Source organism: Halichoerus grypus, chromosome 9, assembly GCF_964656455.1.
Source record: "Halichoerus grypus chromosome 9, mHalGry1.hap1.1, whole genome shotgun sequence".
Lineage (NCBI taxonomy): Eukaryota > Metazoa > Chordata > Mammalia > Carnivora > Phocidae > Halichoerus > Halichoerus grypus.
Window position 1 is genome coordinate 52,769,501 of NC_135720.1, and position 24,941 is coordinate 52,794,441.

A 24,941-nucleotide genomic window follows, 5' to 3' on the forward strand; every position below is an offset into this window, starting at 1 on the left:
ACTCTGAGACAAAGATTTGCATGCAGGTGGTTTATTGGGTATATGATTCCAGGAAGAAGGAATGAAGGGCACAGGAAAAGAACCTGGGGAGGAAGAAGAGCCAATATAATGATGTGTTACTAAGGGAAAGTGGTGTTCGATCATAAAAAAAAAATTCCTTGGAGTTTATGAAATACATTTCCTAGCTATTCACCCAGGGGACAAAAGAAGGAAGAGTTTATTCATCAACTTTCATGCTCCACTGACCCAGTGTGTCAATTCCTCTACACTTCCGGTTTGCACAGGTGTAAGTGCCAAAAGGATTTACATGATGCCCACACTGCCATATCAAAGAAGCCCTACAGCAAGAAGCTACGGACATATGCTATAAGTGTGAGACAAGGCCCTTTCAGAATGCACATGCCCAAGCTGTCAAAGGACCACAGCAATCACTGGATTAAGAGGTGGGACCAAGAGGATCCAGAGAGATGCACAAGAGGTGTCCCATACACACAGCTGTCGTCGCCGTAGAGCCTGCTTTCTCAACCATGGCACTACTGACATTTTCAGCCAGATCATTCCTTGTTGTGGGGCTGTCCCATGCATTGTAGGACGTTTAGCAGCATGGTTGGCCTCTACTCCCTGTATGCCTGTAACTTGCTCTCTCCCAGTTGCAGCAACTAAAATATCTCCAGATATTCTGAACTGTCCCCCGGGAGGCAAAGCAACCACTGCGGTAAAGTATCGAATATCCTACTTTTGTCACTCACCCAGTACCACTTCATTTCTCTCTACTTACATCATATCAAAAGCTGCTCTCAAGTAGACCACTCTGGGAGATGTTTATGTCTTATACTGTAACTTAACTTTCAGGTCTCGCTGTGATATATTTCATGTAAATAGATGATAATGCCTTAATAATAAAGAATGATGAGATTTTAAATAGCTGATTTAAGTAGTTGATTTTGAATAGTCTATAAACAGACTAGATATGGGGGGATAATGTTAAAATTGCATTTTAGGGTTTAGTTACCTAAATCAGGAAGAGTTAAAATTAAAAAAAAAATTTCAAAATCTAGGTCTCCAAGTCAAGGACTCAATATTTTTTGAGACAAGGATCTTTTTCCTCAATAATCCACATGAGGGTAGGGTCCTTATATAATGGGACCAGTGTCCTTCTGAGAAGAGACAGCAGAGAGTTGGTATCTCTCTCTGCCACATGAGCACCCAGAGAAGGTAACCATCTGTAACCCACACAGAGTTTTTACCAGATACCAAGCCTAATGATGTTGATCTTGGACTTGCATTCTCCAGAACTGTGAGAAAATAAATTTTGGTTGTTTAAGCCACCTAGGCCATGGTATTTGGTTATGGTAACCCAAGCTGATGAATATATTTGTCATAAATCCAGAATCTGTTTATATTTGTTTCTGAACTCCACTGCAATGATTTATATGCATATCCTTTTATCATTATTTCATTGTCTTCTTTTAATACAACAGAAATCATTTATTATTGCTCACGGGTCCTGTGAGTTAGATATTGGGAGTCGTTTAGAGCAATTCTGGCTCAGAGTTGCTCATGAGGTTACAGCCAAATATCTCTTGGGGCTGCAGTCATCTGAAAGCTTGAGTTGGGCTGGGGGACCCACTTCTAAGGTGGCTCAACCACAAGGCTGGCTGTGATGGGAGGCCCTGTTCCTGTCCACATGAGCCCCTTCACAGGGCTGCTTGAGTTTCCTCATGCTCCCTCAAAAATGAACAATCCAAGAGAATTGGCAAAAACTGCAATAACCTTTTATGACAGCCTCAGCAGTCAGTCACACAAACCATCCCTGATTCGATGTAGAAAGAAACTCCCAGGAGACCAGGATCATTAGGGCCATTTTGGAAGGTGGCTTCTATAATTTCATTTATCTGAAGTCCAAAAATAGGCAATAATAAACTATATTGCCAGTGGGGAGCATCCTGAGGTGTTAAAACTGTAGAAGAAAATAAGGCAATGATTACCATAAAAGTGGTTACCTCTTGAATGGAAGTTGTGAGTGGACAAGGATCATTATTTGTGAAAAAATACATGTATATTTCATGCACTTTCCAAAAGGCAGTATGTTTCATAATTGCAAGAACAGGTTCTATAAAAAAAAATTAAGCCAAAAGAGAATTGACATGAGAAACACAAAGTGTTCTTTTCTCTCTTATGCCTCAAACATAGATTAGGCTTAAAGTATGTTCAAAAGAAGAATAATAACAACAGTACAATTAACACTGATAATAACATAAAATTATTTAATTACTAATTAATTATTCTAGTCTTACAATGACTGTTGAGATCTGGTAGTATAAGTCTTCCCTTTTTTTTTTTTCTTCAAGATTGTCATGGCTATTCTTTTAGATTTTTTAATTTTTATTTATTTGACAGAGAGAGAGACACAGCAAGAGAGGGAACATAAGCAGGGGGAGAGGGAGGGAGAAGCAGGCTTCCCACTGAGCAGGGAACCCAATGCGGGGTTCGATACCAGGACCCTGGGATCATGACTAAGCCGAAGGCAGACGCTTAACCGACTGAGCCACCCAGGCGTCCCTGTCACGGCTATTCTTAACCCTTTGCATCTCCATGTAAATTTAAGATGCAGCTTTTTAATTTCCACAAAACTTTATGCTGGGATTTTTATCAGAATTGAATATATAGATCAATTTAGGAAGAATCTGCCTTTTTAGAATATTATTCTTCAATCCATAAACATGGTGTATCCCTCCATTGATTTAGGTCTTCTTTCATTTCTCTCAGCAGTATTTATAGTTTCCTATATAACAATCTTGCATATATTTTGTTAGATTTTTTTCCCTGGGTATTTGATGGCTTAATGCTATTTTAAATGGTATTTTTAAATTTTGTTTTTTAATATATTTGTGGCTGGTATATAGGGATATAATGGATTTGGGGGTATTGCCTATGTTTAGAGACCTTGATAAAGGTATTCATTAATTATAATAGTTCACCTGTACATTGATGGAGAAGGGGTGGTTATAAACAAAACGCCATTTCTACATTTCAAATCTTATATTTTTTTGTTTCTTTTTCTTGCCTTATTACATTATCTATGAATTCTAGTACAAAATTAAATAGAAATGGTGATAGTGATCATCTTTACCTCTTTCTTGATCTCAAGAAAAGCTTTCAGTATTTCACAATTAAGTACGATATTTGCTGTAGGTTTTTGTGGGTATTTTTTGTCATATTATGGAATCTCCATTCTATTCTTACTTTGCCAAGAGTTTTTATTATTGTGTTAAATTTTTATCAAATTATGTTTCTGCATCTATTGAAAATATTGTATGAGGTTTGATTTTATTCTGTTAATGTGGTTAAACATATTGACTGATTTCTTAAACTTAAATCAACCTTGCATTCCTAGAAAAAAATCCAAATTAGTCATGATGTATTATCCTTTTGTCTACATCACTGGATTTTGTTTGCTATGATTTTTTGAGCGTTTTTGAATAAGTGTTCATGATGAACAGACATATTCCATTTTAATGTAATTCATTACATTAAATTATCATTTTCCTTACTTCTAATGTCCTTGTCATGTCATGGGATCAAAGTCATGCTGGAATCATAAAATGGAGTGAAAGTGTTTCTTTCTTTCTTTCTTTTTTTTTTTTTTCTATTCTCTAGGAAAGTTTCTCTGGTTTTATTTTTTTCCTTAAATTTTTGGTAGAATCTACCACTGAAGCTATCTACGTCTAGAATATTCTTTGTAGAAAGGATCTATTTAATTTCTTTTTTTAAGATTTTACTTATTTAGAGAGAGAGAGAGCACAGGAGCAGGGTGGGTAGAGGGAGAGAGAGAGAATCTCAAGCAGACTCCAGAGTGAGCGTGGATCCTAACGCAGGGCTTGATCTTGGGACCCTGAGATCATGACCTGAACCAAAATCAAGAGTCAGATGCTTAACCGACTGAGCCACCCAGGCACCGGTTTAATTTCTTTAATAGATGTAGGACTACTCAAGTTTTCTATTCCTTCTTGTGCCGGTTTTGATAAGTTAAATTGGACATAACATGACTTCTCTTTTGCAGAAATTCTGGGAACTACTTCCAGTAATCATTACTTAGGTGTAACATCAAAATTATTAGGTCTAATGACATATGGGTGATATAGTTTTTTCATTTACTCACATTTCACATTTTTTCTAGCTGTTTTTCTAAAACTTAAATCTATTATTTCAAGTCACTCTTCCAGAGTAAAAAAATTAACAATTACTGATAGTTGTCTAAGCGGCATAAATTTTCCATCAGACTTTTGGCTGCCATAATTACACATATAGGTGAGTTTTCTTTAAATATGTTCAATCGGGGCGCCTGGGTGGCTCAGTTGGTTAAGCGACTGCCTTCGGCTCAGGTCATGATCCTGGAGTCCCTGGATCGAGTCCCGCATCGGGCTCCCTGCTCAGCAAGGAGCCTGCTTCTCCCTCTGACCCTCTCCCCTCTCATGTGCTCTCTCTCTCTCATTCTCTCTGTCTCAAATAAATAAATAAAATCTTTAAAAAAAAAAAAAAAAAATATGTTCAATCAACTAACAAATAGATATTACAGCATATTAAAATAGACTCAGATCACAAAATCAGGTGGTAAATTCACTATACAAGTCACAAAATCAAGATTTTATAAATGTAATTATAGATTACCTAAGCTAACTACATCATTATTAAGACAAGGAAACTGAGGCACAGAGAAACAAAGTGACTTATCTTTAAAAAAAAAGATTTTTTATCTATTTATTTGACATAGAGAGACACAGCGAGAGAGGGAACACAAGCAGGGGGCGTGGGAGAGGGAGAAGCAGGCTTCCCGCTGAGCAGGGAGCCCGATGCGGGGCTCAATCCCAGGACCCTAGGATCATGACCCGAACCGAAGGCAGACGCCTAACGACTGAGCCGCCCAGCTGCCCCGCAAAGTGACTTACCTTATTTACATAGCCAGTAAATAGCAGAGCTGGCATTAACAACCCAGGTCTCCTGATTTTTCCTCTGGTAGTCTTTCCACAACATCATGCTACCATTCAAACCACACATTTGAGGGGTGCCTTGGTGGCTCAGTCGGTTAAGTGTCTGACTCTTGATTTCAGCTTAGGTCATGATACCACAGTCACAAGATCAAGCCATGTGTCAGGCTCTGTGCTCAGCGGGGAGTCTGCTTGAGATTCTTTCTCTCCCTCTCCCTCTGCCCCTTACCCCCCACTCACTCTCTCTCTCTTTCTCTCCCTCTCTCTAAAATAAATAAATTTAAAAAAAACACACACACATTTGATTTGTCATTAAGAATGCTTGAACATACACAATGGAATATTACTCAGCCATAAAAAAGAATGAAACCTTGCCATTCACGAGAACATGAGGGTACCATGCTAAGTGAAATAACTCAGACAGAAAAAGATAAATACCAAATGATTTCACTTATATAAGGAATCTTAAAAAAATGAACAAACAAACAAACAACAACAAAAGAAACAGACTCATATAGAGAACAGGGGCTCCTGGGTGGCTCAGTTGTTAAGTGTCTGCCTTTGGCTCAGGTCATGATCCCAGGGTCCTGGGATCAAGCCCTGCATTGGGCTCCCTGCTCAGCGGGAAGCCTGCTTCTCCCTCTGCCCCTCCCCCTGCTTGTGTTCCCTCTCTCGCTGTCTCTCTCTCTGTCAAATAAATAAGTAAAATCTTAAAAACTATATATATATAGAGAGAGAGAGTGAGAGAGAACAAACTAGTGGCTGCCAGAGGGCAGAGGAGTAGGGGATGGGCAAAATAGGTGAAGGGGATTAATAGGTACAAACTTCCAATTATAAAATAAATCAGGGGGAGCCTGAGTGGCTCAGTCGGTTAAGCGTCTGGCTTAGGCTCGGGTCATGATCCCAGGGTCCTGGGATCGAGCCCCGAGTTGGGCTCCCTGCTCAGCGGGGAGTCTGCTTCTCTCTCTGCCCCTCCCCCTGCTCATGCTCTCTCTCTCACAAATAAATAAGTAAAATCTTTAAAAAAAAAAAGTAAAATAAAATAAAATAAATCAATGTGGGGATGAGAACTACAGCACTGGGAATATAGTCAATAATACTGTATTAATTTTGTATGGTGATATATGGTTACTACAAAAAAAAAGAATGATTGAACATACTGAAATTTGATTTCCACCTTTTCAAGAACTCTCAATTTTATAAAAAAAAAAAAAAAGATAAAACAGGGCCCATATCATACCATGTAACATTTTTAGACTTCATTTTGTGTCTTTTGTTAATCACCTTGAATTCTGAATGACTATCTTCTGGTCTACATTATGTTTTAGATGCTATTTCTCCTCAACTGTGTAAATATAATAACAGTTCCTGATTATCTCCCTATAGACCTTCTGCTACTCCATTTTACCCTTCTACTGCCACCATGCACCCTCCAAATGCTGCTAAAATTCCTTCCAAAGTCAAAGTGGAATGATGTTTTGATTATACCAAGTACACTGTAAATTCCTGGTGGTCAGGGATGATGACATATACATTTGTATTATCTAGCATAATGTGAAGCACATTCAGTAAACACATAATTGACTGACATAGGTTTTTGGATAATCCAGTGGCTACAAATATGGGTTAAGGAGACATCATGCCTAAGTTCAAATGTCAGTTCTACCACTTATTACCTGTGTGACCTCAGGCAAGTTGCTCTGGGTCTCAGTTTCCTCATCTGTAAAACAAGGTTAATAATAGCATCCACACAGAGTTGTTCTGAAAATTAAATGAGATAATAATCTATTAGCACAATGTCTGGTCCATAATAAGTGCTCAAAAAATATTAGCTAGGATGAGATTATATCATTACTATTATTAACTATTCCTATTCCTGCCATTCACCATAATTCCTCCTGTCCTTTTTCTAAGTGAATTGGAAAATTCTCCAAATCTGAGGGTTCAGTGAACATCTTTTTTTTGAGAAATATCTGCTACATAAATAGTAAATCATCCAAATCCCATTAACTCTAGGTAATTTTATTTAATAATCATATTTTAAAAGTTGGACAAATAAATAAATGGCAGAGCAATTTTGATTAAATCCTGTTTTCTCAATGGCTATTTGGAATATATCATTCATATGCAAGCCCCAAGAATATTGAATAACAGATAAAATAAATAATGATCATAATGCAAACCACATTCTGATTCCCACTTCCCTGCAAGTACAACTCCATGTAAGAATTTTAAGAGCCAAAAAGTAACATGCTTATTAACTGTGGGTTGCTCAGCTATATACATAGGGCTTAGCAGATCACGTGATTGTTTCCATATTCTCAGTTAAGCTAATGGTTCCTTAGAGCCCAGTTCTTATAACCCCTGAAGAATTCTAAGATTTGCCTGAAAAAATAGATCATATTTCCATGACTATGACTGAACACAAATTTGGAAAGCTCACTGAAAGCAAACCATCCTGGAAGACAGGAAATGGTCATTGTTTTCAAAGAAAGTCAAGACGCTCCTGCACGTAGGGAATCAAGCTCTTAGAAGCTTGAACTCATTCCCCTCCACATAAACCTGTATATGCTGTGGGGACGGACCCTGTCTTTCACCTCTCACATGGGTAGGAGGGAAAAAGAGTAAGGTCACTTACCGTTTGAGGTAAAAATTTAAAAAAATATTTTATTCAAAACTGCCATATAAATGCAACCAGAGAAATATATTCCCTCCTTTTTGCACATTTAATTTCATTTTAAAGTATTCAGGGACTTAGAGGGATTCTGGACTTGTAATAGGCGAGTTGTAAGCCTTTGGGAAAGCCTGTCAAAAGACTCAGGTTTAAAATGTCATTTCCTAGATACACGGTGTTTTCTGCAGCAGAGCTTAGTGCGACTTCCACTAAGAAAGGTTGCTGCATTTCATCTTTTCATCATGAACAAAAATAATTACACCAATAGTTTCATTGATTTTTTTTTTTTTTTAATTCTTGGGAGTAAAATGTCATGGAGCAAGTCTGAGACTAGGAGATAAAAATTCTGGTTCAAGTCCCAACTGGCTGCTTTAACCAGAAGTAGACAGGGTAGGGAGCACCAAGACTGCCCAACCACCGCAGAGGACTAATGTCTGTCAGTGGAGCTCTACATTTGGAAAGCAGTGAAGACCAATATAAAGTCTTTGTAAAAAAAAAAAAAAAATCTGTATTTAAAATCCATTTTGAATGGCTTGACTTCAGTAGTCAAAGCAGTGGCGGAGCAGGGTCGGCCTAAGTATTTGGATGGAGACTCACTACAACACAGCCTTTACAATCCACGCTCAAAGTCCTTTTCTGGCACAACCGTCTTCGAATGAAGTCCTGAAGGGTTGAAGCCTATATTAAAATCTCTAATATGAGAAGAATTACAGCAAGGTTACAGTATAATTAACCTGAGTTATCTTTCAAAACTCTTGCTGATATATATTCTGCCACTTCAGACTAGGCTCATGCTGTGATTTTTAAAATTAGCAGAGAAGGAGGCTTTCATATTCATTCAAACTGAAAGGATAAAGGAACGTTTGCATCAAAAGAAAAAGGTGGTCAGTGCTTTCTATTATTTTATTCTTTTAACAGTTGTTTTGTTTTTTTGGTTTTGTTTTTGTTTTTTTTTAATGGCGGCTCTATACGGCAAAGCCTTATTCTGTCCACTTTCTAGTCTGCAGAAAAGTCTGTTAGTCTTATTTAAGGATCATGGTGATTCCCTTCACTGCTTGGAGGAAAAAAAAAAAGCAAAATCGGGGCTATTACCCTGTGTTTATAACAAATCTATTACCATAGTAACGACTGTGATGTCACAAACCCTACCCCAAGGGCCAACTTCTGTTCCTGACGGGGGAAGGGCAGCTTAGCCTTGGAAATCAGACAAGACTGTACACAAACATGTGTGGCCAAAGCAGGGACAACACTTGTGGTAATCACCAAAGCACAGGGAGCTCCCCTTCTCTGAAGAGAAGTGGGGGCAGAAACAGAAAAGCAATTCCCCGGCCCAGAAATAAGCTACACCCACACTTCTGTATGCAGCTGTGCAAAAGGAGAGTAGAAATCCAAGCAAGTGTGGTGTCACCATGTTCCCAATCACAAGTATTCCACTGGGCACACTGGCTGCCAAACATGGATGGGATCCAGTGCTGAGCCCGCCCCAGCACATGAAACACACTCTGGAAGCAGTGCCCAACCAGATGGAGCCCTCTGGTACCTCGGAGGGGCAGCAACTTGCCTCATGATGGCGAGCATTTTAAAACGAGGCTGGGATTTTACTCCTACTAGGTCATCCCAGTTCACAGAATCACAGATTCTCAGGTTCAGAGAACTCAAGTCTCCCAAAAGATGTGGACTTTAAAAAATAACCGTTTACAGAAACACAGTGTATCCCCTGTCACTGGGGAATCTGAAGTAGCAGACTAATAAGTATTCTTATTCTGATGCAGTCTAAGGAAGTGTTGTACAAATATGCTGAAAAAACAACTTTATATTAAAAAGGATATTGAATCAGGAGTCAGAAGACATTGGTACTAGTCTTGGCTCAAGTACTTAGAAGTCACCTGACCTTGAGAAAGCCACTTAACCTATTTGACCTTCAGTTTTTTTATTTAACTATATCTAGCATGCTATTTCCCAGGGTTATTGTGAAGATCAAATCAAATCAAATAATGAATGTGAATGCGCTTCATGAACTATAAAGGATTTAATACAAACATAAGGTATTATTATTGTCACATGGCCAGTTTATGGTAGAACAGGAATAATTTAAATGCTAACAGTTATTTTCTTTCTAGGAATCCAAAACATACATATGATCCCTGTCTTCCCCACCCAAGAGGTGGACGGTTGCATGATACAGTCAGTTCTAAATTATTCAGGGGCTGATTATCGAGGGGCCTTTTACTTCTAGCTATTGTACCATTTATTAGTTTCCCTTGGGAATGCCATGTTAACCTACGTACAGCTATAAAATTGACAGGGAATGTGCCTCAGCTCAGTTACCCTGAATAATAACCCTGGTAAAAAGTTTTAACAAAAGGAGGAATTGAAATGATTAATTAGATGAAAGTTTTTGGGTAATCTGTGGGCCTTACTTATCCATGGATAATTATTCACATCACTGTCATAACGCTATAGTCAAACTCTGACAGGTTGGGACTAAGCCAGCCAAGATACTAGCATTTTCTCAGTGAACAACAGCGTGGCCCGTACCATCTTATGCATGTGCAGTAGGGATTTGAATATCAGCCATTCATTCAGTTTTCAACAAACATTATTGGAACACCTTCTATGTGCCAAAACTCACACATACCCTGAAAACCCCACCATCTTCCTATCCATGTTGCTGTCCCTTATGATATTACATAGAGCACCGTGGCAAAGCTCACGGCCTGACTCTCAGAAACTCTATTCAACTTCTTACTATCATGAAACTTTTGCCAATCTTATCCTAATGCAAAAATCAGCAACCTATGGTCCTGGGGCCAAACCCTCCCTGCTCCTTTTTTTGTAAATGATTTTTTATTAGAACGCAGCCACACCCACTTGTTTATGTATTACCTACAACAGCAGAATTCAGTAGTTCTGATAGAGACAGCACAGCCCAGAGCCTAAAACACTATCTGGCCCTTTATAGGAAAAGTCTGCAGACCCCTGCACTAGATAATATGACTAAATCAAAATTCATCTCTCCTGTAAGTGTTTCTGTTTAGGGATTAATGGAGAAAACTCCTTGAAAGTGGAGAACCTTTCTTTTTTTTTTTTTTTTTTTTAAAGATTTTATTTATTTATTTGAGAGAGAGAATGAGAGACAGAGAGCATGAGAGGGAGGAGGGTCAGAGGGAGAAGCAGACTCCCTGCCGAGCAGGGAGCCCGATGCGGGACTCGATCCCGGGACTCCAGGATCATGACCTGAGCCGAAGGCAGTCGCTTAACCAACTGAGCCACCCAGGTGCCCGAAAGTGGAGAACCTTTCTGATTCTTTGTCTTGTCATATAGAACCTTGGAGAAGCACAGAGTCAAGGTTTACAGCAGATACAGAAAATTAAACACGTCCTTCCCTACATTTTGTTTTCAACAGATGAGTGCTTTGGAGTTGCATGAAGACAGCATAAAACCACTGGTGTTCAGTTACTCTGGCTTCTAATTCCTCTGAGTTCCTATGTCTAAGACTTCCAAAGCTCAATTTTTGGCCTGTATCCCTTTGCATATTTATTTCCTGATCTGATGTGGAATTAGAGTTAAATGGGAGCTGTGTGCTTGAATTCCACGTGGCTGGCTCAGCAGGAAACTCCAGGGCAGGTTTTTTGGCATGCCAAAGTCATGTTAGCCTCAGCTATGCTAATTTCTAAAGCTGTTTGCTTTGCTCAAATAAATCTTAGAAGGGAATTTGCATTTGGATGCACACCTTTTTATGCACAAATTATGTGCATGATAATTCTAGGGCAGACTAAGGACTGAAAAAAAAAGAGGCATGGTGTTTACTGAATGGCTTTAGTGTGGCAAGCACTATGCTAGGTGCTTTACGTATATTTTCTGATCTCATGGCCACAATCCTATGAGATGAAACTGTGGTCCCCATTTTACAGATGGAGAAACTGAGAAGAAAAGAGCTTATATAACATGTCCATGTTCACAGAGCTGATAAGTGACAAAGCCTAGATTTGAGCCCAATCTGTCTATATCTGTCTAAATCTGAGGCCAGTGTTCTTTCCACTTAGACACACTGCCTTACTGATCCCATTTATCATCACCACTCAGACACACTGCCTTACTGATCCCATTTATCATCACCACTCACCCAAGCCACTGGACACACATTGGAATGTGAACCCTGCATTTACAAAATGAGTCACCCCTCCCCTTCCCAGTGGCCTATGCAAAGTGTGTCTTTGGTCCTTGGGAGATACATCTGGGTCCCTCTGCAACAAAAACAATCAACCAAAGGAGAATAGGGGCATTAAAAAGGCAAACTTTACGTGGTACACAAATTATATTAGTAATTAGATAAACACAATTTCAAGTGATTTTGACAGGTAAATGAATTTTAACGACATGTCTGAGGACCTCAATACGAAAGGAAACTTTTACTACTAAAATGTAGTAGGCTAAGCAAGAGACTGTACCCATACTATGAAGAAAAATGTTAGTAACACTTAGAATATGGTGTAAATATATCTATAACATAAGCCCAGGAATTTATATCTATAAATATCTTCACTGTTTATGGAAACATAACCACACACCTATCTCCCCCCACCCCCAAAAATACAAACATTCCCTTCAGTAGGTTATAGTAAGTACTGCCATCAAAACTCACTATTTATCATTGTTCAACTCAATATACAGAAAAATAACCAGTGTAGCAATTAAGCATTCTAGCATAATTCTAACATTTCACAGCAAGCCAGATACAATATTATTGAACTTCTTTCTCTGTATGGAACACAGCTGTAACCTAGCTTCTATCACATAATGCTCAGCTTCATACACTGCCATCTGATTTTCTGGAAATATTAAAGAACTGATTACATTTGCATACAAGTGAAATTCAGACATCCATTTTTCTTTAAAGCTCTCAAAGAGAGTTTTCCAGGAATTAGAAAGAACTCTGTGGCAGAGATGGATAAAGGCTGTTTCTAAGAAGGACAGCCCACTCAGGAGACCTGGCCCTCACAACACCACCACATGGTTCAGTCAGTCGGTATATAAAATTATTTCACTTTTTTTTTATTTTTAACAGATGATTTCAGAGAAGGAAAAAGTACTTTTTTTAGCCGGTGGTAGGAAAAATTCATTCAGTTGAAAGTAGATTGGGGACTTTGCCTGAGTTTGCCTAACAGAGTAATGCTACTTCAAATAACACATGCACTAACATCTCTTGTCTACAAAGTTCCTACAACAGTCTTTTCCAAAGGTACCTTGGGCATTTAATAATTATTTATAAGATAATTACAACTTTCTATGAATAGTTCTCATTGGAAACCCCAGTAGTGACTTACCTGCTGGTGGCTTTATGAAAGGTGGAGGAATTAAAGGTACAATAATGGGCACATTGCCATGATCCTTGGACCCTGCAGGTGAGTCACTGAGTCCATTTCCTGTGGCAAGCCCTGAATAGCCTGTGCTTATATTGTATGGTGAAATAACACTGTCCTCAGGTAATTTTGGTTTTGGCAAAGAATTTTCTGTAAGAGAAAAAAAAAATCACATTCAATATTATAAAAGGACTTGTTTTCCTTCTGACCACATTTTCTCAAGTAAAATGGCTATGTCACAAAACAAATTTTTCCTTGCAGATTTTTACCAGAACTCCACAGACCATCCTGGACCTTTTTAGTCTTGTTACCATAAATTTCCAGGGGGCTCCTTTACAGTTTGCTCCACTATGATAGCTAATATCTCAATTGTATCATGGTGATGAATTTCAGCACTGTGAAAGCCCACAGAAACTTGAGAGGCAATTAACCTTGTCCATGTACAAAGTGATAAATAGCAGGCATCACCCTCTGGCTACCAGGGGGGCAAGCGAAAAGCAGGCCCCTCCAGTCCTATCACTAGGTCCCACTGTATTAAAAAGTTTGGTCATAATAGGGGCGCCTGGGTGGCTCAGTCGTTAAGCGTCTGCCTTCGGCTCAGGTCATGATCCCAGGGTCCTGGGATCGAGCCCCGCATTGGGCTCCCTGCTCCGCGGGAAGCCTGCTTCTCCCTCTCCCACTCCCTTTGCTTGTGTTCCCTCTCTCGCTGTGTCTCTCTGTCAAATAAATAAAAAAAAAAACAAACAAAAAAAAAAAACTTTGGTCATAATATAATCAGAAGAACCAATGAGAAAGAAGCAGATTATTAGAAAGAAAACTTGTTTCATAGGGTAAACTCTTTAAATCAACCCATTCATATCCATTAAATATTAACAAAAATGAAAATAAAGAAAACTTACAATGATATGAACTTTGTGAATTTTATCCTTGCATGTGAATCATTTAAAAAAAAAAATTCAACCATGGAAAACAACTTTTTCCCTCTAGTAGCATATCCTGGCACTCTCTCCATGTTCCCCAGAGGCAAAGATTATTACCTAGACCAAGTATTATACGAGCTATTAGTTTATAGAATATAAACTCATGACTTGCATTTTTCATTTACAGTGAAATTGATGATACTATCTCTGTAACATGATGTGTATAATTTCATAGCGGGCTTAACATGAAATTTGTCACATACATTCAATTCCACATGCCTGCAGGACAGCTCATTTACATTTTGTTGCTTGGCATATAAGAAGGAAAAGCGCTATCTTAGAGACTGGAAATAAAATGCATGAGCAGGTAGTTTATGCCAACAGATTTTGAATGCAGTGCAAACACTGATCAAATTGCCAATGATGATGCACAATGAATTTTATCCACATTTTATTGAAGTTCACCAAATGGATTGCTTCTTTACATCCTCCTTTTCTTTGACAAACAAACTCTCACTCCAAATTTATGTTCATAAATTCAGTATCCATATCAACACCCACCAATGGTTCTAGGCTTCCCTTATGAGATATCTGACACTGCTATTCGCTGATAGAATCAGTGTTAATTCAACTTGGCCAAGGGTCTAATTTCCACTCTTTAGCTAGGCTTTGATGAAAACTCTTATAAAATAATGTAGGATCCAATCATGCACTACTCTCTTACTCCTCTACCCTATCCAAGGCTGCGAGCAGGAGGAATTTCAAACACAAAACAGAAATAAGGCCTTCCTTTAGAATTCCCACCCAAAAAAGGAGGACGAGGGGATTACCAGACTAACCACAATTTTCTCTTAAAGTCTAAAAATCCAAACCCAATATTTCACTTAATAGAAAGTACCAGTTCCCAACAACTAATATACTAAAGACTCAGGAAATTAGGAGGAGAACTTAGCAAACACTGTCCCTTTCTATAAATCTGTGTGCAGGACCATAGCCCTTAAAGTCCCTAGCCCTCACTAGCTAGCTCTTCCATCGCTTGAAGGAGATTAAGTTGTGTCTATTTTTGTTTTATGTTGTGCTCTTATATTCTGTGGAATTCTGCTTATGGGAAAGCACTACTGGGGTTGTACATTTAAATTAACCATTGGCATAATCAACAAAATGAGTCCCAAAGCAACTCAATTCTGGCAGGTTGAGATAGTTAATCCTTCTTTGCATGAACAAAGGGACATTAAATGTCATTACCTTTGAGAACAGAAATGTGCTGCCGGCTCTCTCCATCTGTAGGGTAGCTCCTGAATTCAATATCTTCACCATCTTTCAATTCAACCTTATCATAGCCATACCAGCCAAGGAGTTCATTCATAGTGTTTTCTGCAAAGTTCTGAAAGAGAAGCATAGGCTTCTTTTTTATATAATCAATAACTATTTGAAAAGAATGCATAAATCGAATTCTGTTTGCACTACCCATTTACTACCAGACCTGCCCCACCTCCCCTAGAGTCCTGTTCATTTTTCAAATCACGTTCAAAAACTGTAATGCATTTAAATCTCAGGATGACGCATCCAATTATGACAGGCCTTCAGACATTTGCAATTTAAAGATAATAAGAAGAAAAGGTATTTGTCAGTCTTGCTTACAAATAGGAAGTCATATTTTAGAATATTCTACAAAGTCTATATCCCACACGAGCACAAAAATATTGAAAGGTAAAGCACAAAAACAGCTAAGAAAATATTTTGAAAATGAAAACAATTAATTGACCTTTTTGTGGTTCAGATTGATTTAAATTAGAATTGCTTTCTGATTCAGGTATTGTTTTTTAACATAACTCTTATCTCAGATAAAGCAAAATCTCAGCCAAGAAATAATTTCGCAGTTGTCAAGGCTACAAGGGTCTCCCTTTTTAATTTTCCATTTTTCAAGTGTATACTTTAAAAATCAATGCACAATTTGCTTTACAAATTCCACTAGTGACAGATTCTTTCTCCATAAAATGAAAGGTCACTATGATTGTCTTCTGACAAGTAACATAAAAGTACCAAATAACCTTAAGGCTAATAGCCCAGATTTTAGAGAACACCTGAAAACACTTTATGAACTATAAATCAATATATAAATGTAAGATACTATTATTGTTGTTATTATAGATACCAAACTGTGAAAATGATGGGTATAGTTGGACAGCTTTAAAGCTTTACTATCAGGTGACTATTTTTTTGTGACCTTATCAACTGCTAGATCTGGAAACAAGATGTGAGACTGTATTAATGATCTTAGTGCTTGCATGTGCCTTAACATATCTCTGAGAAATAGAGTAGAGTGGTAGTCACCAGGAGTTTGGGGGGTGAGGGAAATGGGGAGATATTGGTCCAAGGGTACAAATTTCCAGTTATTAGATTAACAAGTTTGGAGATAAAATGTACAACATGATGATAGCTAATACTGTATCATATATTCAAGTGTTACTAAGAGAGTAGATCTTAACTGTTCTCACCACAAAAAAGAAATGGTAACTATGTGACAGGATGGAGGTGGTAGCTAATGCTACATGGTAATCATTTTGCAATATATAAATACATCAAACCAGCCCATTGAACACCTTAAACTTACACAATGTTACGTGTCAATTATATCTCAATGAAGCGGAGGAAAATTTTTTAAAATAAAAAGAAGGGCCCTATGCTGCAGAATAAGGGCTTCATAAATATTCAACGAATTTATTTTTTTAAAAAAATCTCTATCTGGCAAGGCATCCTGAGCTTCCCAGACTTGCTAGAAAAACTATATATTCTAACCTTCTCTGTGGCTCAAAGAACCTTTTCTTGTTCTCCCTAGAAGCTGTCATTTCCGAATTACACTGGGATGTATAATTTATATACCTGAAACAAAGCACCCAGGCCAAACCAAGAGTGTGCACAGCCTCGACGTGTGAGTTCCTGTTCTCTTGAATTTCATGACTTTAGATTTCAGCAGGGGTTGCATAAAAAAGAAAAGATATTACACTACTGACTCCACAAAAACAAACTTGGCATTTCAAACCACCCACAGAATGCTAGGTTCTTTGCTTTAGTGCCCACTTAAGCTCAGAGTTCCAACTGGGTCTATCTGTGACAGAATAGTGCACCGGCAATTTAAAAAAATCTAGCCAGATTGATTCAGTGCTACCATCCACAAGGCCAACAGTCAGCCATATCAAGCTTTAGTGAGGCATTTATTCTCTCTGATGGCTGGTCATGTCCACATTAAATAGACATTCTTTTCATGAATGCACAAAGATGATATGATCGATATGTATAATAAGCTCAGCAACTTCTGGAATACCACTGAGGAGGACTCAGCTAAATGCTGCTCTACTCAATCAAAAGAGATCCCTTTAATGAGGCGTCAGTCTCCCCTAACACCCAATTCTTTTCACTAAGCTAAGCGCCTGGACCAGAGAATGACAGTCGCTAAGCACACAAATCGAGGCCCTCCATCAGTGGTCTGGCAGCAGAAATCTCCAAGGATAAGGATTACACCTTACATCAAAACACCAATTCCCAACAGTGTTAAAAGCCAAGTTCAAGACACCCTATTGGTCTGTGTGCTATTTACCCGAATCTCCAAGAGAACTGTGCCAACGAGAGAGAAAATCTTTTGCATAGTAACTCTCGGCCACCATATCCAATTTTCTAGACCGTTTGTATCTGGGCGCCTCTCCCTCTCCGGTTCTGTCTAACCTCTGAAGTGACACAAAGGCTACAGATGCATAATTCATGGAACAACCTCCCAGCCAAGGATATAGATTTGTTTGTTTTAGTCCAGCTGCAAATCCATTCAGCTTTTCAGAACCAATCCCAGGGATGGAATCCAGAAGTTTCAGACATTAGGGTAAAAACTGAAACCTCAACTGGATTATTAACACCAAATTCATATTATTGGGGCATCTTAACTGCATCACTTAGTTTATGGTTTGTGCTGAAAACTCAGAGGCTTCATGGAACAATCAATATGAACTTGATCTATTCCATGATTTTCAAGTTACTATAAATGTCAATGAAAATAAACTCTAAAACATTTCCTTTCTTGTCAGTGAAAATAAAAATAAACACCTTAATGCTTTGATACATGCCTACAAAAGCAGAAAACAAAAGGTTTATAAACCTTCAAGCTATAAAACTCAAATCTTTCATGAAAGGAGAAGCAAGATGAAAGAAAGAAAAAAACGAACGCCAAAGTTTCTTGTAGCATATGAAATAGACTATTACTTCTGTCTTATACACTACTGTATTAAGAAATCAAAGAACCCCAAGGAATAGATAGTTTAAGATTTTTAATTGCTAGGTAGCATTTGACGCTAGATATCATATGGGCTCATTATGATACTAAACCAAAGGAAATGAAATAGATTTTTGCAGTTATCATCCAAGAAACATAACATATTCTAGAAGAAGTAAATTTAATGTTTATGGCCCATAAGGGCTTTCAAATCCTTCTGGTAGAAAATTCCAGCAGTTGTTTCTTCCACATTTTTTTGTATTATTACCCTTAAAAAAGGAGTTTTTTATTTAAAAAAAATATTCCGTTCCTACAAAAGTTTCTCATGCATGTTATTTTTTTTAAAAAGGTGATAAACTACAGAGATTTTTGAGGTAAAGATGTCCAATAATAAGACAGGTTACTGTACCAAGGGAGGTACTGAAATTTGTTCCCCACCAAATCTTCACCCAGCAAATGTCCTAGAAACAGGATGGGAAACTGAAGTCCCTCAAGTTCTCTCCCAGCAGTAAGATTCTGTAAAATCAAAGAATTTTTACTTACACAAGAAATTAAGTACCTTTTGCAAAGAAATATCATAATTATCATGATCACACATCATAATTTTTACTGAAGAGTTACTATTTCAAATATTTTATCATTGCTCCCATAAACCATGAAAATTGTGCCAGAAATTTCAATATTCTGGCATCTGAATCGCATTTTGCAGACTGCCTCTCACCCTTGGAAGTGGCACAAAAATCCTCTCTCATACCATGTGGTCCAATTTGGGTTTGGAAAATAGGTCACTATAATTATAATGATAATGTCTAACACTCTTACAGCCCTTTACAGTGTTTCCACATCCTTTAACTCTCTTGTTCCTTTCAATAACCCTGTAAGTTGGGTATTTGATTTCCACAATAAACTTCTGATGAACCTATATGATACCCTCATTTTACAACAGAAAATTAGAGCATCCAGAAAGTAAATGACAGTCATGAGACATCACCCAATAAAGTCAAAACAAAAACACAGATCTTCTGATTCTTATACCAGGCCTCTTTCTACGATCAATTGCGTATAGTCCAATGTGTCAGCAATTCCAAAGAAACTACCTCCTTGGACCAATCAAAGAGTTGCAAAGAAATCATACTACAGGCTGTCAACATCGTGTATAAAGAGCCTTCCAACTAGGGCCTCTATCTACCTATGTTAAAACTTCACTTAACTTGCTTTTGGATTTGATCATTGGCCTTTATTCTCTTTAATTATTTGTATTGTTGGGGGGGGTGTTCAAAATTCACTGTTGAAATTTAATCTTCTCATTTTATAATTTTGGGGCATTGTATCTGATTCTAATTGCTTTGTACTTTTTTTAAAAAAGATTTTATTTATTTATTTATTTATTTAGAGAGAACATGAGCAGGGGGAGGGGCAGAGGGAGAGAGAGAGAGAGAGGGACAGAAGAAGACTCCCCACCGAGCAGGGAACTAACACGGGCCTCCAGCTCACAACCCTGAGATCGTGACCTGAGCTGAAATCAAGAGTCAGATGCTTAATGGACTGAGTCGACTACTCAGGCACCCCTAATTGCTTTGTACTTTTAATATTTACTCCCATACTTCTTCCTTACCCTCTCCAATTCCCCTCTCTCAATTCCAGGGCTCCTAAGGAAAAAAGACATTCCTAACATTTAGTCTGAAAGCATGAATTTAAAAAAAAAATAGGTCACAGAAAGATGATGGAAAGGCTGGAAATTTTACTATTTCCCCATTCCTTCTGATTTCTTTTGATACTGGCAAAATATATTTTTGTTGAAACTTAATTCCCAGGACATTTATTAGATTCTCTCCTTATTTATCTGGAGGTACTATACAAAAGTCAAAGTTCAGTCTAACTGATTTTTCATTGAACATTTTACCGGTAAATAAAAAGAGTTAACTTGAAGACACTTTGAAAATTGCAGTAATTACAAATTCTCACAATACTTCTGAAATGCAAGTACTTCAAGGTCTTTGAAAAGGACTAAGGATTTTATTTTGAAAACACCAAACAGATTTTAAAATATAGGTAGGTACCAGGGCACCTGGGTGGCACAGTCAGTTAAGCGTCCCACTCTTGGTCTCTGCTGGGGTGGTGATCCCGGGGGGAGGGAGGGTTGTGGGATTGAGCCCCCAGGCTCCCAGTTGCACTGAGTGAGGAGTCAGCTTAGGATTCTCTCTCCCTCTCCCTCTGCCCTTCCCACCAAGCACTCATGTTTGCTGTCTCTCTTTCTCTCAAATTAATAAATAAATCTTTAAAATATAGGTAGGTATCACTGATTTCTTTCTTACCAGTCCTCATAAAACTAAATGCTGACATGTTTTCAACTTTGTATCCTAACCAAGAGAGCAGAAAGTTTTCAGAGAGCTCCCAATCATTCATTCAAATTAGGGAAAAGCCATGTCCTCTCTCTCCCCACAAACATAATCCCAATTTTCACTCCAAGTCCCAGTTTTGGTAAAATATGTCACCTATCCCAAATACACTATAAGTTACCCAAGGGCAGAAACCCTTTATTTCCCCCATGCCTCACCTAGGACAATGCCTAGCACTTAGAATATACTCAGTCAATGGGCTAGTACATTTGAATACATTCACAAATATTTTCTTAAGTGTATAAATACAGAGAAAGGATCAAATAAATTTCAGGGAAACTGATTCTAAAAATTAGTATGTGCAAGTTAAAAGAATTGTAATATCCAGTGTTAATGAGCAGTCTCCTAGTATTGGAAATTTAAGTTGATACAACTTTTAGAAAAGGTTATTTGACTGTATGCAGTAAAAGCCTTTAAAAATGTACATACCCTTTCATTCAGCAATTTTATTTCTCAGCACTGTAGGAACTATTCTAAGGAAATGAGTGCAAAAATATGCATGTTCAGGAATGTTTATCTCGGTGTTTTTTTCTTAGAAACAAACTATATGCCAAACAATAGGAATCTGGTTAAATAAATTACGGCTTAGTCATGGAATGACTAAAATGGAATACTATTTTGCCAATAAAATATACACTGTAGATAAAATTTTACTGCCTTGAAAAGCTATTAACAATATATTAAGTTTTTAAAGGAAGGATAGTACACTATAAGACCATTTTTGTTTTAAAAAATACTATATATCACACATAGAAAAGAGCATTAAAAGACATATATCAAATGTTGATAGTTATTGTGTCTGGGTGGGAAAATTATAGGCTTTGTTTTTCTTTTAGCTTCTTTGTATTGCTTATTCTACCACTTCTATCGTGTCCATGTATTTTTATAAAAATAAGTCATTTTAATTAAAAATTAATTAACACATAGTCTTCTCATAGACAACCATGTCAGTCGCATTCACAGTCCTAATGACAATAAAAAGGATCTGTCAGTTACATGACTTAACTTCAAAACATTCTGACACACATTGTCATGAAAGTGAAGCCTATGAGAAATACTTTCAAAGGAAAAGGAAACCCCCAATCCTAAACAGTTTATAAGGTAGGGGGAAAAAATGCTAGTATCTCTGCTGGTTGAGATTATGAATGATAGAATGATGGTTATTTTTGGAAAATATTTTATCTCCCTTTTCATCTCCATGTGTTCTGAGGTAGATTTCTATTAAGCGTCATTGAACTCATTAATTGAGATTTTAAAAGGGGGTGAGAGAGCAATCTGCAGAAGAGAGCTGATTTCTTTTGCAGACATAAGAACTGAACTTGATTACAAGTCAGTTTTGAGCTCTATCCCCACATCTGGCCTAAGGTTGGGTCCAAGTCATCTGTCTTAACACAGACCCACTGGATCAGTTTTATTTTAGAGTTCTGCAAGAAAGTCAGAAGGTAAAATTTAAATAATGCAGAAGAAATACTGTAAGAGCCCTTTACAGATTACAAAGTACTTCCACATTCATGATCCCACTGGATCAGATGGTATCCTAAGGATGAGCCACTCCCCACAGATGACCCATTAGTGGGCTATCCACACGCATGGAATCATAAGAGCGGTTGGATTTATATAAGAGTACCCACTGAGCCTTGATGGTTTTACCTGAACTACAGCCTTTTATCTTGAGATCCTGTAAAGATGGTCACTGCACTCCATTTGGATCATTTTGTAGCATTGTTCTCAGCCACAACACAATGATTACAATGCAGTTCAAAGGGCAGAAGACCCATCATAACACTAAAATCCAACTCCGGCCTGGAGCAGCCCTATGGAGAAAGTCTTGTTCTCTTATTGATAGATTCTAAATGGGATACCTGTATAATTAGAATATGAAACCAAAATTGTGTGTTTCCACATATAAAACCTATATTGCTCTATTGTCTTGTTGTGACATGGAGCAGACAGTTATGGCCCCACATTTTTTTTTTTTTTTAAAGATTTTTATTTATTTATTTGACAGAGAGAGAGAGACACAGCGAGAGAGGGAACACAAGCAGGGGGAGTGGGAGAGGGAGAAGCAGGCTTCCCGCGGAGCAGGGAGCCCGATGCGGGGCTCGATCCCAGGACCTGGAATCATGACCTGAGCCGAAGGCAGACGCTTAACGACTGAGCCACCCAGGCGCCCCAATGGCCCCACATTTTAATCTGTGGCCAGGACATCAAATGTCCTCAAAAAGGTCAAGCAAATGCTGTGAAACTGTGGATTCCAGCCCTGAGGCTAACATTGTGGCAAGCAAGGCAGGTGTGCGGCTCTATGCAGCTGTGTCCAATCACAGCTGCAGAACTGCCCAAAAATCACCAGGACTTGTTACATTGTCTTTCTGTCCCTGCCAAAGCCACTCGCCTTCAAACAGGACAGAGTTCCACAGCCCTTTGGTTATATAAGAGATATTAACACCCATCAGTCTACAGATCCTAAAATATACATTCAGAAAATCTTACTCACCGTATTCTTTCATGTCTATTTACATGTTTCAATTGGCACCATCAAAAACAAAGTACCCTATTTTTTTTTTTCTCATTCTACCTAGTAATAGCCCTTCTCTTTTAGGAAAATATTCAGTAATCTTATTAGCTTGCAAGTGTAAGGGTGGCTGACTTCCCATTCCACAAGAGGAAGTTTAAGACTTCAGAGCTTTTTAAATATTCTGCCTTCTACTGCTTCTAATAATTTTTTTTTAAAGAAAGAGAAGTATAAAGACTCTGAATGACAAGGACACTTGCCTAGAAGATATAAAAAGTACGGTCACCTTAACAAGACACTATCTCTCCCTGCAACTCCCCTTTTTTCAGTCCCTTGTGCTCACTGATATTTGCCCTTTTCGAGGCCCTGTTTTGGACTTCCTTTAAAAACTGTTACCTCTTGGTTTCTATGAGTCTGCCTTTCACACAAGGAGAGCAGGGCTTGGCTTCTCAGAGCAGTGCTTGGCAAGCACGGAGGCAGGAAACGCAGAAGGGAATGAGTCTGTCAGACTCATTTTCTTCTAGTTCAAATGTTTATTTCAGATTCGGGAGGAAGTGGAGTGGTTCCTTTCCATTTCCTCGTCTCTGGAACCTGCGAGTTGTATAAGGCTTAGAGAATCTTGCTCTATCACATTCACAGGTTCACAGACAGAGAAAGAGACACTTTTCAGAAAACCCTGGTTTGAACAGAGGAGAATTCATAGCTCTCTATGCCCTCCCACAACTATCTCTTAATGGATTTTGACTGGAGCCTTGAGCAGGACAACGGAGAGCAATGTGGAGGAAAAAGCTGGTGGGCTCAGGAACATCCTTCTCCAGCTTCCAAGGAGGAAGGACCGTGTCCCAGCTAACATTAGTCCCCAGCCCTGCCACGTGGCACACCTGAGGCCAGTACTACTCAGCAGCGAGGTCTCACATGGTTTGTGAAGGCCAAGGTGAGATCTGTCCTGAGCCCACTTTCTAGGTTCCTGAGACTCTGTCTGACATCAGGATGGAGTTGCAGCAGCAAAACTTAAAATATACCTGTTTTAGCAATGAGCTGATTTCAACCTTGAACATGCTGACTTTTCCACATTGTGATTTCTCTCTCTCTCTCTTTTTTTAGAATGGAAACCTATTTATCTCACTGCACTCACCAGCTTGGCTCTGCAACTTGGTTTATTGTCTATGCTGTTGACACAGGTCATTTTTTAATGCCAAATGTAGACCATCAGAAACCAAATTAGCAAATCTTGTGGTGAGTTTACTACTAAACTCTAACAGATGTGCCTGACTAACTGTCGGCATTAGGACTGAAGCATAATTTTAGGTACAAATTACTTACTGGGAATATTTATAGACAAAAAAAATTCTTCAGTCAAGGAGACCCTAAGACATTTAATTCAGAGTATCCTGTAGTTTAACAATTGATAGAGAAATAACATTGTAAATGCATTAATTATGGTTTGTTTAGGAAGGTTTCCAGGGCAGAGTGCTTGATCTAATCACATTCGTTTTGTCAAAGCACTTTAAAAGATAAAAATCTGACTCATCACCTCTACTCATAGTGTAGTTTTTTTGAGTTGCATTACTGTTCGGTAGCCACTAATCATGCTCACTAAGATCTATGTATGCAAAATACATACCCTTAAGTACAACTACATTTACACTTAACACGTGTATTTACATTCACACATCCAGTAGTACAAACTAGTTTTTATATTATATCTACCATGCTCCAGATGAACTCCTAAAATGAATTAGCCCTTCTATATGTTGGGATTCCCTCCTAAGATCCATTTATTATGATACATATGAGCTAACAGTATATTGAAGACTAATATGT

At 38.2% G+C, this 24,941-nt stretch overlaps 1 protein-coding gene across 2 annotated transcripts in view; it reads right to left on the minus strand.

Moving 5' to 3' along the window:
• Positions 1 to 24,941, minus strand: part of SOBP (sine oculis binding protein homolog) — a 158,945-nt gene that overhangs the window by 129,705 nt on the left and 4,299 nt on the right. For both annotated transcript variants that reach the window (XM_078054918.1, XM_078054917.1), the window contains exons 2-3: positions 15,191 to 15,329; positions 12,990 to 13,175 (exon numbers count right to left, since the gene is read on the minus strand). In XM_078054918.1, coding sequence (XP_077911044.1) covers positions 12,990 to 13,175; positions 15,191 to 15,329 — 325 coding nt within the window. The remainder of the gene's footprint in view (positions 1 to 12,989; positions 13,176 to 15,190; positions 15,330 to 24,941) is intronic.